Genomic DNA, 17,517 nt, shown 5'->3' with positions numbered 1-17,517 from the left:
AGCCTTCCAGCAGCTGGTTATTGCTCCAGCTCCACACCTGGTTATATACTCGTTGGCAGATTGCTCTGCCTCCTGAACTCTGATCCCCTAGTCCCCAGTTCCATTCCATTAAAATCTAAGAAATCTGTTTCCGGGAAGTGGAGATATCTGCAGTCATGCAAGCTGTCCTCCCACCAGAAAATTATGAATAATAAGCCCACTCCACTATACACCCCTCCTCTGCATATTAAACATCCTCTACCACCCTGGAAGTTATGTATCAGGGCCCCTTCATTCAGCCCAATGCCCCCTTCTCCCACCCCATCTCCCACCATCTGTGCAGTAAAGGGGTAGTTAGTGGAAATTACTGATCCAGGCCCTACATGCTGAGCGGTTGATATAATACCCCCTACCACCCGCGGGACATCAAAGCTTCCCCCACCCCTACCGCTGGAGGATCGGTAGGGGCCCTAATACATTGCTGTGCCCATGGGTCTACACTGCTGTTGATGCCCCTATATATAAAATGTATATAAATAATAATTATATATATGCAGTGAAATGGGGTCCCTTGGCGATGGGCTGCAAGCTTAAATGCATTGATCAATTCATGAACTAAAACCCCATTATTTATTTAATCGATTATTTGAATGTTAAGGTGAGTCAGTTTGTTGTAGTGAGTGCTGTACCCCCTGTGTTTGTATTTACTAGAGTGTGTGGTCACAGGCCACCGCACCCCACCCTGGGATGTGGGTGCTGTTTGCACCCCATTCCTAGGAATGGCGAGTGTGTTGGTACTTCTGTATATATATATATATATATATATATATATATATATATATATGTGTATATATATATATATATATAATTATTATTTATATACATTTTATATACATTTGGTCTATCTATAATACTTTAACTGACCCGGCATATACTGGGTCACCGAAGTGTCCATCTCCGTGCTTTGCTCCGCCCCTCTCTGCAAACCCCCTTCTGAAAATCCTGCGTTTACCACTGCACACACACTAGCATGTGTTCAGCAATACCATGAGATACACATACCAGCAATCCCACAGGACACACAAAAACATTAATGCAAAAACACACACAACAGAATATATATATATATATATATATGTGTGTGTGTGTGTTTATACATATATAGACACACACATTCATACATGCATATCATTTTCCTATGTTTATAACCAAATAATAAACCCCCAACACTAATGACAAGTTAGGAAATATAAAGAGATGACAGTCCCTCTTCCGTGTGCGTTGTCAGAACTCCCTGTCTACTGCAGACATCTTACTGGTACCTCTAGTAAAGAGCTTCCTGCTCCATTACTGATGGGTACAGACAAACCTCAAAGTGCAGACAAGGGTGCAGAATTGAGCTGGCGAGGGTCTGTAAAACACCATGGCGGATTTATGGCAGCTCACACAGAAGTCGCGGACCAAGCACAACTTCCAAATTGGTTTAATTGATTGTTCAATAAATTCGTACAAGAATCATAATCTTGTTACCGGTTGGTCACTTTTAATGTGAAAGCAATTCTGGAATCTTATGAATATTGCCTTATAAAGGGATATAATATATATTTGTCTCATCATCATATCTGGAGTGTTTCATAAATGATTTAATGTGATTGTTCTCAGCTCAGGAATAAATGAGTATACAGCTGACAATGCCTCCGACTGCTGTACGGAGCCTGAGGTAATATACGGAGAGATAATATAGCTGTATATGAGCGCGGGATCATTTATTTCACGTGAATATTAGATCACATAAACTGCTGGGAAATGACAGAGGAAATGGATATGTTGTAAAGGATATTTATTTGTGAGGGTGTAAATTTACAGCAGAACAGATTTCTCTGGTGTATAATAATTTACAAATCTACACAAAACTATGGAAATATTTTGTAGATTTTGGTTGATAAGCAAAATCTCATTCACGTACATCTAATGTTTGTGTGTGTATATATATATATATATATATATATACTCAAGTGGGTCAATTCCTATGACCAGGCCGGCCCTCTGGAGACTGACAGCGTGTGGAAATAAAGACACTACACCATGGTATTATTGTGTCAGGGTTTTGGTGTAGCTGGAGCCACTTTATTAAATGCTATTCTAGAGTCTGGTTCAGGTGCGATACAGCCGTCTCAGGAGAAGTGACTGCAGAAACTGGAAGAGCCGGTGTTGCACAGAGGGGGAAAGGTATTGACAATTAATAGTATTATTGGCACAATGCTGTGAATGGAATGCACAGTTCTTATGCTGATGACAATAACATGTGGTATGGTCACATTCTGTGCTACATTACAATGTCTTCGTATCAGATACAGGCATGATTGAGCACAGAATATAGGCATGCCACATATCAACAAGGTCTTCGTATGCATCTTGTTCACCTAGCAATGGGAATAAGACTGATTTTCAGCAAAGAAGACACTTGACGCTAACTCTGTAGCCCTGCACCTGTCAGCTTACTCATGCCAGGCATCTCCCTCTGTATGTAGCATTGAGGCTAGATGAATGAGAATACATCTGTACCTCCCAAGAGAGGAATGGTATAGTCCTGGTCATTGTAAGAGAAAGGATAAGGATTCCAGAGCATATGCCAACGTGTGAATCACCTGTTACCTACATCTGACTGTGACATAGGAAGAGCAAGAGCAAAACCTCTTCAACAATGTACAATTTAATTTCCGAAGTAAATACGGTACTGGGATTCAGCTCAGTGGTGTGGCTGTGTGACTATGATCAATTTATTTTAGGGGAATGGGTATTTGCTTTGCCGCTGGTAAACTGAAGGTAGTCGCCTCTAATCAGCACATTTAATTAAAGACAAGTTCATATTTAATAAAAATCAACAACTCCAACTTAAAATGTATTTGCCGCATACACAATGGCACTTGTGACAGTTTGCTGAATGACACTATTACAATGGAAAGGCTCTTTTAGAATATCTATTTGGATATGTTTTATTATATGGACTGAGACGGAGTACCCATTTAAAATGACAATTTTCACAGCTGTCAAGCTGACTGAATATTTGATGTGTGTAGGCTTCTCTCCTCTCCTATAAATGAGACATTTCCTTTCATCTTGTACCCTAACACACATTACCTAAACCCCCCAAATCTGAATATTTCAATAAGCTTCTTTCATTATTCACTAGGTTCATGGAAATTTTACTAGGGCAACTCCATTTTTCTGTCGTTCTGCATACAGGTACAAGGCTTCAGCCGGCAATATTACTGCGATTAGCATAGTTTGATGAAATATTTAAAAGGTTTTCTTTTTTTTTTATAATTTTATTACTTTAAAACCTAATAAATCAAATGACTGCCAAATGCCATTAAGGTGACGCTTTGACTGGAATGTGCTTTTCATATTCAAATTCAAATAGGAAAACAAGGCGATGAAAGTGTATAAGCTGTCTGCGGCTCGTGTTCACAACATACACAGAATATTCAGATAAAATCAGTTTTATTACTTGTTTTAATAAGGTTGGTGGGTTTTTTTTTTAACTACTTCTTTATTTCAAAGTTTCTCCCCTTGTTTACGTATTTTCAGTCTACCTTCATCTAACGCGGAATCCATGGATATTTAAAAGAAAAAACATTATACAACTTTTTCAAGCAATATCTGTATACATTTACGTTTTGGATAATGTATAGAAATGACCTGCTTACAAGGAATCAGGTCAAAAATTATCTAGCGTAAAGTCATATAAAAAGATTTTTTTAACACATTTCACACCTAAAGGCCCATACACACTGGGCGACTCTGGGCTGGAAGTTGCTCAGTTTCCTCGTTTGAGCGGCTTTCCGATAAACAGTGTGTACAGGGCAGCGAAGAGCGGTGATCGCTGATGTGCGTCGCTCTTCTGCTGTTATTACAAGCAGATGAGCGGCGAGGTGGACGGCTTTCCATAAAAGTCGTCCACCCCCTGGGAAAATCGCTCAGTGTGTATGGACCCTAAGCTTCATAATGATCCTATGTATTCTGTTAGGGTAATACTTAAATACGGTTTGTTTTATGACCAAGAACATTGTTATATACAGTATGGTCAAATTCAGGTTGTTCAGGTACAACATTGTTACCTACATCGGGGACTTCCCACAGAGGGGGAGGCCTGGAAGCCAGTGTGGGGGTGTTAAAAGAATTCATCACAGCAATACCCACCTAACTGAAGAAATGCGGGTACGAATTCCGGTTACAGTAACTGTGCCTCGGTACAATTACCGTACATTTGTGTTTATAACAAGAAGAGAAAAAGTCTATTTAATGCCACTGCATGATTTAGTTTTTCATTCACATTTTAACTATTAATTTAGATTATAGCAGTAATCAGGATTAGAGGTCTTGATTTTGGTAAGGATTGCCCTGTTCTCAACTCAGCATAGCAACGTCATTGTAAAACCACAGGAAGTCTGTTGCAGCGTTTATATTATAGTACATTGCAGTGGCGTAACTATAAATTTTGCTCCCCCCTGCCAAAAAGTTTGTGGCGCCCCCCCATGCCCCCTGGGCTCCTCCCCAGAGAAGCTGAAGCAGGAGAGAGGAAGAGAGACCAGCAGACACTGCTGTTTCCCTTGGCTCCGACACATCCCAGGCTACCCTAGCACGCCCACCTGCCCGCCCATCCTGTACACAGTAGCCGATAGCCGGCTCTGTGTACAGTCAATTGAATCAGTGGGGGGATTTGTCGTCTCTGCCATGGCCGCACCCGCAACTGCAGATGGCTCGCCTCCGGTGCTCAGTCAGTGGGCAGTGGCAGGGAATAGCATGTCAGTGCGTCGAGTGGGTGCCGGCGCCCACACAGACCCCGCTGCTGCTTGCTCCCCCAAGCGGCAGCTGGGGCTGCCTAACAGTAGTTACGCCACTGGTACATTGTACTTTTCCAGTTTAAAGGTATCCTAATTCAGTCTGACCTCTGCAGTATCTAAAGCAGGCCGCACTACAATATCAGCAATAATAACAGGTATATAACTCAGATTTGCAGTGTTTGTGGTTCAAACACAAGCCTAGTGCCGGCATTATTATTTGCATGTTAGTAAAATGAAGTCCACAAGTTTGGTCAATATTCATTTGCTCTAATAGGGCCCAATGAAGCCAGAAGAGATCCATTCCAACAAACCATAGGATCCTGTCCAATTTAGTTCTATGTGAGGCTACAGTGAGAACTGATCCCAAAATGTGGCACTAGAGCCGAGCAACATTACACCGTGTGTAGCCAGAATAAGTTGAACAGAACAAATAAAACTCAGATCTTCTCTGTGATTCATATTTTAATACTAAGAGAATACAGAGAATATAACCTGTAAATGCAGCATATAATGGCAGGTACTCAATGCGACCGGCGAGGGGGTTAAACAGCGAGGATTGCAGAAAACCAGCGATCCTCGCTGTTTAACCCCCTCACCAGCCGCTCGCCCTATTCAACTTTCCGGGGGAATCCTCGCTATCCTCCAAACAGCGAGACCCGCGGCTAATGCAGCCAACCCGCTGTATTTAGCCGCAAGTCTCGCTGCTTCTGGAGCCGCATACGCCAATTCTCCCACGCTCAAAAACACGGAGCAAGGGGGAATTGGCGTTGAATACTGACAGAGTAAGTGGTGACAGCGAGCAGGAAGCCCTGCTCGTTGTCGCCGCTCTCCCACGGCATTGAATACCTGCCAATGTGTATGAATTGTCTAAATTTAGAGTATAAAGGTGGCCATACACATGCAGATTTATCTTCAAATCAGCTGGTTGGAACAAAAACATGGTTATGGATGAGGGCAAATGACAGTTGACCATTTGCTTGGAAATGCTGGAAAACTGCCAAACTGTCACTCATCCATAACCATGTTTTTGTTCCAACCAGCCAGATCTGCAGATAAATCTTATGGGCCCCATACATCAGCAATCACAATTAATGGATTTCCAGATCCAGGGATTTTTTGGCCAGATAAATGGATTCTACAATCTATTTGACTTGCCCACACACTACAGATTTATTTCAGTGATCGGCAGATTTTTCCATCTAACGATTACATTTTTATATCTGTAAATTGCCCAATCGATTTTCATTTCATCTGTTCATAATGTAAATAGATAAAGACGAATTGGGAATGCCCACACATATAAAAAAGATCCGCAGATAATACCAGATTATTAAGCATGTTTAAAAATCTGATCAAGCAATCGATTGGCGATCCCTATTAATTGCTGATTGGGATTGCCAAAAGGGGGAGCCCACACATCTAAAATTAATTGTGGCAATCATCTCCAGATCTCAGGATTGTCACAATTAATTGCTGATGTATGGGGCCCATTACTAGTGTATGGGCACCTTGACATTTCATTCTGATGCATGTATAGGTTTTGATTAATCTATGAGTTTCGCCAATGCCACATTTCTTTAAATGGTAGACAACCATTTCACTGTCACAAAAGCATTATTTTTATTTCATTTTATTTTAATTTATTATAAAAATTGTCAATTTTTGTATGAATTAAATAGGGTGAGTAATATTTATTTAAAGATATGCTTAGAGGGTGTAGCACCAATCTCCATGTTATTTTGCAGACCTCCATGGTACCCAATTCAATTGTGCATGTTACATGCAATAAAGGTAACTAAAGTGGTCTATCCTGTTGATTCAAACACCAATGGGGCCAAATCAGACCCATTCGTAGCGGGCCAAATTCAGACTCTTCTGGGATCTTTGTGCATGCGCGTTTATGCGGGATTTGCAAACCCAAGGAGAAATGGCTTCGGTTCCACACTCGCCAAGCCGTTCGCTCCAGAGCGGCCGGCTGGGTGCGGACACGGTGTCAGAGTAGAGGAATGCCAGCATTTATGGGCATCACCATGAAAACCCTAGGCATTCCCCTGGGAACCCAGGTGGGCTGATGCCTGCGTGGGGCAGACGGCTGCCATCACATGACATCAGCGACCGCACCATTTTTCGCCCATCTACGGCAGAAATAAAGTCAGTTTTCAACGACTTTTATTTCTGAAGGGGAGAGAAAGCATTTGATGGCTGGTGACCATTGGAGGATTTCTCTTCCCTTTGGCCGCATGTTCTCGGACACACCCCCTTGCATATTACCGAAGGGGATGCAGGCGGCGCTGGTGGTGGACGTCCAGCACTGACCTGTTTATAGATTGATAACTACAGTATTATCATGCGATTTTATTTTGCATAAACTTCATTAAACCCAATGCCCACAATATGGAAGCGAAGCCGCTTTGTAGCCAGAAATATTCTTCTAAAGCCCATTACCTTCTGTGTGTATATACTAAGCCATATTATTTAAATTATGTTCCCAATGCTTGATAGTGGTAGGTTTAGAGTCATATGTTACATGTTAATGACATACAGACATATTTGCATGCGTGGAAACAGATTTCACCAGTATTCCGGTCCGGTCAGCACCGCGGTGAATTCTAATTCCTTGCTACACACAGAGCGGATGAAATACACACACATCCAATGAACTGCGGCGAAGACTACAATGCATTCCCCTAAACTCCCAAGCGTCAGATAAATGTCATTATTCAGAGAGTTACATATATCTGGTATAATTAGAGTGAAAAATGCTGCTTTATCTTGATGAATTTTTCCTCTCCAGTATTTTAAAAGACTCATAAATATTTAAAACAGTTCAAGTATTTCAAAATTTAATGATGCTGAGAAGGCTTGTTATGGCAAGGCAGAATTATAGGAGTATTTTATGAACAAAATGGTTTTAAATCAACCTGACAAACTCAACTGGGACCCTGATGTCCCTTTCCAAATGAATTTGTCAAGTGTTTAAAGAAGCGACGATCTCAATAGAATTTTCCACTTTAGAAGCTTCCACTCGTGATAGATTAGAAGTGATCATGGATATAATACAATTAGAGGAGTCTGTTTTATACAATAACGACACACACACACATCTCAGTCCTGTAGACACTTGCGCTTCATTTCGGACAATAGCGGTAACAGAGCGATGTAAGAAAGAATTGGCAGATTGTAATGAAAACTAGAACAAACTCTAGGTGTTCTAAATGCCTTTTCTTACAATCAGGCCATTATAAGTGTGAATAAAACGTAATTATGTAGAAGTTAGGATCTAGGTGACATGCCTATTTACCTTGCGCTACACAAATTACTTTATCAAGTGTTACAGCTTTATAACTAATGGTCTGTTCAGCATTACAATAATGTATTGGGCAGTACGGATGGTGTAATGGTTATATTACTGCCTCACAGCGCTGAGGTCATGGGTTCTATCCCCACCATGTGTTATATATACAGGGCAGTACGGACGGTGTAATGGTTACCATTACTGCCTCACAGCACTGACATCATGGGTTCTATCCCCACCATGTGTTATATATATACAGGGCAGTACGGATGGTATAATGGTTACCATAAGTGCCTCACAGCACTGACATCATGGGTTCTATCCCCACCATGTGTTATATATACAGGGCAGTACGGATGGTGTAATGGTTACATTACTGCCTCACAGCACTGAGGTCATGGGTTCTATCCCCACCATGTGTTATATATATGGGGCAGTACGGATGGTGTAATGGTTACATTACTGCCTCACAGCGCTGAGGTCATGGGTTCTATCCCCACCATGTGTTATATATATGGGGCAGTACGGATGGTGTAATGGTTATATTACTGCCTCACAGCACTGAGGTCATGGGTTCTATCCCCACCATGTGTTATATATACGGGGCAGTACAGATGGTGTAATGGTTATAGCATTACTGCCTCATAGCGCTGAGGTCATGGGTTCTATCCCCACCATGTGTTATATATACGGGGCAGTACAGATGGTGTAATGGTTATAGCATTACTGCCTCATAGCGCTGAGGTCATGGGTTCTATCCCCACCATGTGTTATATATACGGGGCAGTACGGACGGTGTAATGGTTAGCATTACTGCCTCACAGCGCTGAGGTCATGGGTTCTATCCCCACCATGTGTTATATATACGGGGCAGTACGGATGGTGTAATGGTTAGCATTACTTCCTCACAGCACTGAGGTCATGGGTTCTATGCCCACCATGTGTTATATATACGGGGCAGTACGGATGGTGTAATGGCTACATTACTGCCTCACAGCACTGAGGTCATGGGTTCTATCCCCACCATGTGTTATATATACGGGCAGCACGGACGGTGTAATGGTTAGCATTACTGCCTCACAGCACTGAGGTCATGGGTTCAATTTCCACCATGGCTCTAACTAGTGGAGTTTGTATTTTTTCCCCTTACTTGCGTGGGTTTCCTCCGGGTACTCCGGTTTCCTCCCACAATCCAAAATATATATACTGGTAGGTCAATTGGCTTCCAACAAAATTAACCCTAGACTGTCTGTGTGCGTGTACATGTGGTAGAGAATATAGATTGTAAGCTCCACTGGGGCAGGGACTGATGTGAATGTTCAACTATACTCTGTACAGCGCTGCGGAATATGTGTGCGCTATATAAGAAACTGTAAATAATAATAATAAGGTATACTTGTGGTTATATCCCTCCTACCCACAGACAGTCAAAATAAAAAGTCAGACTACAGCAAAACTGCACAGGTAAAAAGATCACATGAATGCTCTTATCCAAAATAACATATAATATAAAAAGTAAAGCTGGTAAAGTAGGGGGCGACATGCTGGTGTGGGTGTGTTAGGAGGTGGAAGGTGTTAGGCCGGCAATGTGGGTGTGTAAGGGAACCAATATTAGGAAATATTTATTGGGCCACTTTAATCCTCCAATCCATTCACACAGCTTCTATTGCACTGCCAGAGAAACATATACATGTATCGTAATCAGAAAGGTTTATGGTGGTTTACCATAGAATATGTCACTACATCTGTGTAATGACTGCACTGGACTAAGACCCCATGGAACATACTGGTATGGGCCCACCTTCTCACTCCAGTTTGTCAAAAAACATTAAACATAGGTTATGGAGATATTGGGCCCATCAGAGGTAACATCGATGACCTGGCTACACCCAAAAAATGTAAATGATTTTTTTTTTTTAACGTTAGTGCCCAAAAAAGTCTTTCACACAAGAATCAGTCTAGAATTATTATTTTTTATTATTATTATTATTTTTTTTTTTTAAAGTGCTAGTCACCCGAATGCTCATAAATCCACATATTTGCTTTTTCTGAATAAAAGTGAATTCCAGCACGGGGGAAGCAGATTTTCCGGTACTTATGTAGTAACTGGGCTGCCGAAATCGGGTCCATCGCATCGCATCGCACCCGACCATATCGCATGCGATGCGATGCGATGCGATGCGATGGACCCGATTTTTCCATAGGATTCAATGTTAAAATGGACTGAGTCCATTTTAACATAGAATTCAATGGGAAAAGGGGTCCTTTTCATACCCCTACTATCGCTCGCCACGCTTCGGGCTCGGTGGCTCGCTACGCTCGCCACAGGTTTATATCCAACTCCATGCCCACTTGGATAGTAGGGGTATGAAAAGGACCCCTTTTTCCCATTGAATTCCATGTTAAAATGGACTCAGTCCATTTTAACATTGAATCCTATGGAAAAATCGGGTCATCGCATCGCATCGCATCGCATGGTCGTATGCGATGCGATGCGATATCGCATCGCATCGCATCTGATTGTATGCCTTAACTTAAGGCATACAATCAAAAAATCGGCAGCCCAGATACTACATAAGTACCGATTTTCCTTTCAAAGCATTTTGGTGGCTGGGACTTTGGTGGGAGGGATGTTGGTTGTATAGTTTATTCGACATCAAAAACATTATGGTTTACACAGGCCAAACAAAAGTTCCCAATACTCAATGTCGTATTTCCACATGCAGCATAATGGCGAGTCAGTGCTTGCTTTGTTATCATAGGCAGAATGGTCCTTTGTGTTCTCCACCGGCTACTAGGAAGGCAATAGTCATACACTATGGACCAGTGGTGGCCAAACCTGTCCTCAAGATCTACCAACAGTTCATGTTTTCCAGGCAACCTGTGGATCTATAGTAGGAATGAATGCAGCAGGTTCGAAAATGTGACCGTTAGTATTGACTACAGCTGTGCAACAGTTAGGTGATCTGGAAAACAAGGACTGTTGGTAGATCTGGAGGACCGGTTTGGCCACCCCTTCTATGGACAGTTGCCGCTGCCTATACACCACACTCAGGTATGACGCAATGGTCGGCAGATTTTTCAATGCTCACATGTAAGTTTTTGCTTAAAAACTTTACTAAAAGTCATGTCGCCTCCTCTGGACAGTATCAAGAAATGTTCTTGAACATATTAGAGCATATTGCTCGCTCCACAGATAAGATTTGTCGGGTATGTCCACCACAGTTAAGTGTCATTGGTATCGTACACCAGAAGCGGATCTGTCTTACTGCTTCTGGACGTGTCCCTTGCTCCGCACCTTCTGGTTACAGGTTCGAACCTAGGCCCTGGTGCATTTAATAAACTACCTCTTAGGCGGACAGGACCAGTGCACAGACGTAACAGAAATACAGTAGATGCTTATATAAACTGTGCTTAAACAGAAAAGAACAAACTAACACAAGCAAGCGCTAAGCATGTTCTAGCCACATGTAGGTATAAAAGTGTAATTACTGCTTAGCATAATATTACAAAAGAGGCTGAAAATGCCTTTGGTGGAATATAATTATTTACAGTTGTGAACCTTCTTATAATCAGCAGATTATGCATTCAGTCCTAGGTATTGAAATGAATGAAAGATTCATAACCCATTGTCTAATGCACAGCACTCAGCAGCAGCCCTCGGTCCTTCCTAGTAATTAACATGCCTCTGAGGTTTGTGTGGATGTGGGAGAAGAGTCGTTATCCTGGGAACCTCTCACAGTGATTCTGTGATGGAGAGTAGTGTAATTGGCATGCCATGTGCCTCTACTGGTTCTGTGTCACCAAACGTTATGTGACAGTCAGAGAATGATGCTCAGTATCACAAATGTATCGCGGAAGTGAATAGAAAGAGATGAAGATTCATTTAATGTTACAAAGGAAAATTATTTAAGGCCGTGTTTATGTGCTCTGCTTTCAGTAAAAGTAAAGTCAATTTTCTCTTTTTAATATCGTTTATCTCAGTATCACAGATGTCGTCTCTCATTGTTCCTGCAGTCACGATAAATACCCTCCAAGTCACATCTAGGGTCTTATTCCGGTTGGATCGCTTATGCAGTATTGTGAATGCCTCTGTGTGGCTGGAGGATTTGCATGGGGCTATCCAATTAGTCCTGAAAATCTGGCATGGTGACCCCAGAATCAGCACCGTGTTCATGGGAATACATATAATATATATATTGGCAACATTTTTTTTTTTTTCTAGATTTCTCTGGATACCTCCAATAATATAAAAAATGGGTTTTTAACCCTTGCGATCCCGATGCGCGTTCACGTATCGCAAGCCGAAAGTCTTGGCTGCCGTGACTATATAGTGCAGATCTTCACTATATAGTCAAAGTTGTATGCGGATTGCATGCATGTCGTGCGATGTGATCATAATGCAATCAGATGGCACCGGGATGGCATCGCTCGGTACTGGCACCGTGTGTACACAGCGTAAGACTGTACTCACACAAGTTATATATCATTCATTTATACTAGTTACAAGCCTGTGAAAACGACGGGCACCAGAGCTCGATTATAGTCGAGGGGGGGTGGGGGGTTTGCTACTCACACAGGAGCTGCCACGTTTCTGGAACTGCTGCTGGGAACCGGGCAGCTCTGCCATGCTGAACCCCGCCCCGCTGCTGGTGTGCAGTATATAAACAGCCTACTCCTCCCCTGCCTCATCTCTTCCCAGGCCCTGCACTGCTCACCCCACACAGGGTCTTACTCCTTCCTGCCATACTGATTCACCCCCCCCCCCCACCGGGACGTTGCCACCAATGTCCCCGATGTCTCCCTGCTGAGGGAATGTCTGCTGGTTTCATTTTCTGGTTACTTGTTGCAAAGTCTCAGGCATGCAAGCAACCTGGGGTAGCAGCATAGTATAAGGGGGAGGGGGTGCAGAGAATGTTGTTTATGGCGGGAGCAGTATAAGCGGTATGTGTATAGCAGGCACTAGATGGAGGAACATGGGGGTGCAGAGTGTCTATAGGCGCAGTTTATGGTGGGGGATGCAGAATAAGGAAGAGGATGGGTGTACAGTGCATATATGCAGGGCCGGCGCCACCACTAGGCAGCTCTAGGCATTTGGAGGGCGGTACTGAGCTGCCTGGAGGAGCAGCAGCAGCAGGAAGGGTCCCGACTCCCGCCGGTGCCGAGGAGAGCAGGAGGAAAGCACCGTCCCGGGAGCGGGTAAGTGAGGCTACCCCCGCCCCTGGAGCCCGCACTGACCGCCCTGGAGCTGTGGCCATCGCCGCATCTCTAACCGCCCCCCCCCCCCCCCCGCCTGGAGGCAGATCTCCCTCCATCAACCCCCCCCGCCAATGGAGCATAGCGGCGGCAGCATTGCCCCCCCCCCCCACCTAGAGCGGGTGAGCACACCGGAGTGCCAGGGAATATATTGTGTTTCCGTGTGTATGTATGTATGTATGTATGTGTGTCTTTGTGTGTACACACACACACACATATATAATTAGTTAAAAGCATTTACACAAATAGAGACACACCCATGAGCAGACCACCCAAACAGAACACTGGTCACGCCCTCCACATTATTAGGTGCTGGCCACAACCCCTATTATTGCGCATAATAGGCCCTTGATAATTTTCAGCTCCAGGCCCATTTAGACCTTCATCTGGCACTGTACATGCAGCTGCAGCTCTCCTATTCACTATCCATTTCCACTGGCACATGTTGGAAAGCAGAAGCTAAGTCCCATATTTTTACAGGCTCTTTCTATCCCTCCTGACCTTCTTCCTGTAGTCCAAAAGTGCCCACACGCTAGAACAATTGTTTTGCCGATCAGCTGATTTTTACCAATAATCTGTAAAAGCGGGTTAGAGACTTCGGCACTGCAGCAATGCTGTCTTCTGATACAGTGGTTTCTTAACTGGTATCTTACTAAATAGGATTAGGACATAATCTCAATTTGGGAAAAAGTTACAAATAAGGGAAAAAAAATACTGCAAAATATTGAAATGTCTCTCTGCATAAACAAGAGTGAGAGAGTGGTAAACGGGAAGGTAAATACAAACCGCTACACATGCCAGTCGGCACGTGGGGAAAACGGGATGTTGGTAAGGTTTGTCATATCGGAGGTTGATAATAAAGAAACAATCCTCAAATCATAAAACAGATATAAACGAAATACGCAGTGATGATTCTGAAATATTATCAGCGAATAAAATTACAATTCAAATCGAAAAATGACAAAAACACAAATATTTGACCAAACCAGAATATACAATGTAAATATTGTACACGGCACTCACAGGTTTCTTCTCCTTTCCGATGGGCATAATGCAGTCATCGCTATCTGTGGCGGTAGATTCATTTCCATCAGTTGTTTGTTTTCCATCATGATCTAGGAAATAACAGTTACCCATAAGGTTATCTCTTTTATAAGTGACTCTGGCCTCACCAAACACACAAAATACTTGTCCAAAGGTTTTTTATACAAATAAATGCTAAATAAATGGGAAACTTTTGTTATTTAAATGAGATCCATGAGTCCACTGCAAAGCCCTTGGGAGGAGGCTGCTTTTTCTATCCTCCACCTGGGGTGGAGGATAGAAAAAGCTGAAAGCTCCCTTGTATGGCTGCCTCCTTCGTTGTTTACCTGGTTGCAGTGGCCTGTAAGATGTTTTGTGTCCCTTCCAGGACTACTGATGTCATCACCTAGAGAGCGGCCATCGCTCTTTTGCAGGTCCCCCCCCCCCCCTAGAAGTTTCGCTGGCATCTTCAGCCTTCAAAAGCTCATTCTTGCTCCTCCTTCACTGTCAAACGGACATCCAGTGCCCCGTGCTGGCTAATTCATTAATGGCTGGCGGGAACTGGATCCTCCAGAGACTATGTTGACCCGCGTCCCACAGCCATGTCTGTCACCGCCACTACAGCATCGGTGGATGTTGCTGGGATCTCTCAGGTTCCCCCACTGCCACCACACTGACAGTGCGCTGTACTGCTGGGACCGGTGATTAGTTACCTGCTCTGGTCTCAGCGGCCTACACACTTGTGTATTGGTTGTCTGTCAGCGGTCCGCTTTCCTGGTATTTAAGCCTTAAAAACCAGGAGACCCAACAGGTGATCAGAATTGGGGGAAAGAATAATTCAGTGTAAGGAACACACTTCAATGTCAAACTGGTTAGTTGTGTACCCAGCTTTACTGTTTAATGTGCAACACTGCGTAGGTGGCGAGTACTTTTTATTAATACTGTAATAGGTTTAACTGTAAATAATAAATATGAAGTATAGGTTTGGATGGAAAATTACTTTCTGGTGCATAAGACAGGAAAGTATACTTACTGTACCCCTGTCGGATGCCGGCATTCGTATTCTGACTGCTGGCATCCTGTCTGCCAGTCATCCTCTACAATCAAAAGTACAGATGTGTTCACAAATAGAAAGCCTCCTTTCGAGCTAAACAGCCCTTCTAGTTGCACCGGGTATATTTTTTGCAACTTTTTCCATTAAATAGCAGATTGTTTTAATCAGCAGAAGCTGCTTGTGGACCTTATTCTAAGAATAAGATGTACTATAATGGGATGCATGCAAAGATGCCTGGCGATACAGAGTCATACGGCACCTATGAGTCATACGGCACCTCTTTAGTATAATGCAAAGTATGGCATGGAGGATAGTTGTATGTGGACATCAATGCTGAAGAATTTAACGGAGCAACGAGGATATAAGAACATGTAAGACTGGTGCGGATCGAAGAAAAAATATTGAACGGTGACATAGCATGGCGTACTGTGTTGGTCACGCTGTGCCTCATTGCCAACGATGTAAGTGGGCCCATAATGTACTCAGCCAGAGTAATGATACGATTACACCAACACCAGTACTTTAATTACTAACCTTATTGCCTTATTGGATATAATTAGCTGAACGAGGCAGCTCTCAATGTGTCTGCACATTGCGTCTTAATCATAACTCAAGAAAGATCAGCTCCTAATGCAAAGTTTTAATCAAATTCTGTTCCCCCGCCAGATATTATACCTTCTGCCTCTAAATCCTCAGTTACTTCGGTTTCATCTTCTGAAGTTGTATCATAGCTTTGGGCTTCATATTGCCCATCAGACAGTTGGGAGCTCTCTTCCTTTTGGTGCTGAGATTCCTTAAATGCATCTTTAAGATGATCATCTTCCATAGGTTTATCTTGTTCCTTCTATAATAAAGCGGATAAAAAAAGATAGATGATTGATTTTGGTATTGCCCCAATTGATAAACTCTCATGTGGTTTAAAAATAAAATAAAATTGGCAATCTAAAAGTATTCTGAAGCACAATAACCGCAAATGGGACTTCATTTTTGTCACTAGTTAATGATAACATGAATATAAGTAACATCGTTATAAGTTACAGAAACATTCAATTTGCTTGTTAAAATGTATTACTGTAGGTGTTAGAAGTGTAGGCATGTGCCAGCCCCCTGATGAAGTTATTAATAAATGTGTTTGAGTCGTGGCCTATGATTCGGTATGTTCCCAGCCAATTGTGAGCTGCGGGGAAGAAGAGGATTGCCAGATGTTGCTAAGCAGCCGTGATTTCTATACCAAGGTCTACAGAGGCTGTCCTATCTATCAGATCTGGTAAAACCAATATGGAAAGGACCTTGATAATGCCAATAAGAAAAACAGTCATATCAAAGCAAAAAGCAATGCCAAAAGGAGGCAATAGACTAAAGCAGCGGTTGTCAAACCTTGGGTCCTGACCTTCTCAGCATGGGGTTGCAACGCCATGTTGCTGACCATCAGGCTGATGACTTTTCTAATCTCAGTGAGTGATTCAAGGAGTCTGAAAAATCTGTTGAATTGTCTGTTATATTAGACTCCTCCCATCACTCTGTGCCTCCACAATGCTGCCATGTATGTGCTGTCTGCTGACTACACGTGTGATGTTATGGGTTATGGTATATCAGACTCCTTCCATCACTCTGTGCCTCCACAATGCTGCCATGTATGTGCTGTGTGATGTGATGGGTTATGTAGACTCCTCCCATCACTCTGTGCCTCCACAATGCTGCCATGTATGTGCTGTCTGCTGACTACACGTGTGATGTGATGGGTTATGGTATATCAGACTCCTCCCATCACTCTGTGCCCCCACAATGCTGCCATGTATGTGCTGTCTGCTGACTACACGTGTGATGTGATGGGTTATGGTATATTAGACTCCTCCCATCACTATGTGCCTCCACAATGCTGCCATGTATGTGCCGTCTGCTGACTACACCTGTGATGTGATGGGTTATGGTATATTAGACTCCTCCCATCACTCTGTGCCTCCACAATGCTGCCGTGTATGTGCTGTCTGCTGACTAATCGGCGGAAATTGATGAGCACCCACGGGGGCCCGAGTCGTGCTGCTGGGCCGCAGTTTTACTAC

At 43.1% G+C, this 17,517-nt stretch overlaps 1 protein-coding gene across 1 annotated transcript in view; it reads right to left on the bottom strand.

The window, feature by feature from the left end:
• Positions 1 to 17,517, bottom strand: part of RPGRIP1L (RPGRIP1 like) — a 115,671-nt gene that overhangs the window by 17,526 nt on the left and 80,628 nt on the right. Inside the window, exons 21-22 of the mRNA XM_083164966.1 lie at positions 16,130 to 16,298; positions 14,401 to 14,492 (exon numbers count right to left, since the gene is read on the bottom strand). Of these exons, the coding sequence (XP_083021092.1) occupies positions 14,401 to 14,492; positions 16,130 to 16,298 (261 nt within the window). The remainder of the gene's footprint in view (positions 1 to 14,400; positions 14,493 to 16,129; positions 16,299 to 17,517) is intronic.

The sequence above is a fragment of the Crinia signifera genome, chromosome 11 (assembly GCF_055691185.1).
Source record: "Crinia signifera chromosome 11, ASM5569118v1, whole genome shotgun sequence".
Taxonomy (NCBI): Eukaryota; Metazoa; Chordata; class Amphibia; order Anura; family Myobatrachidae; genus Crinia; species Crinia signifera.
This window is presented reverse-complemented; position numbering and strand designations above follow the sequence as displayed.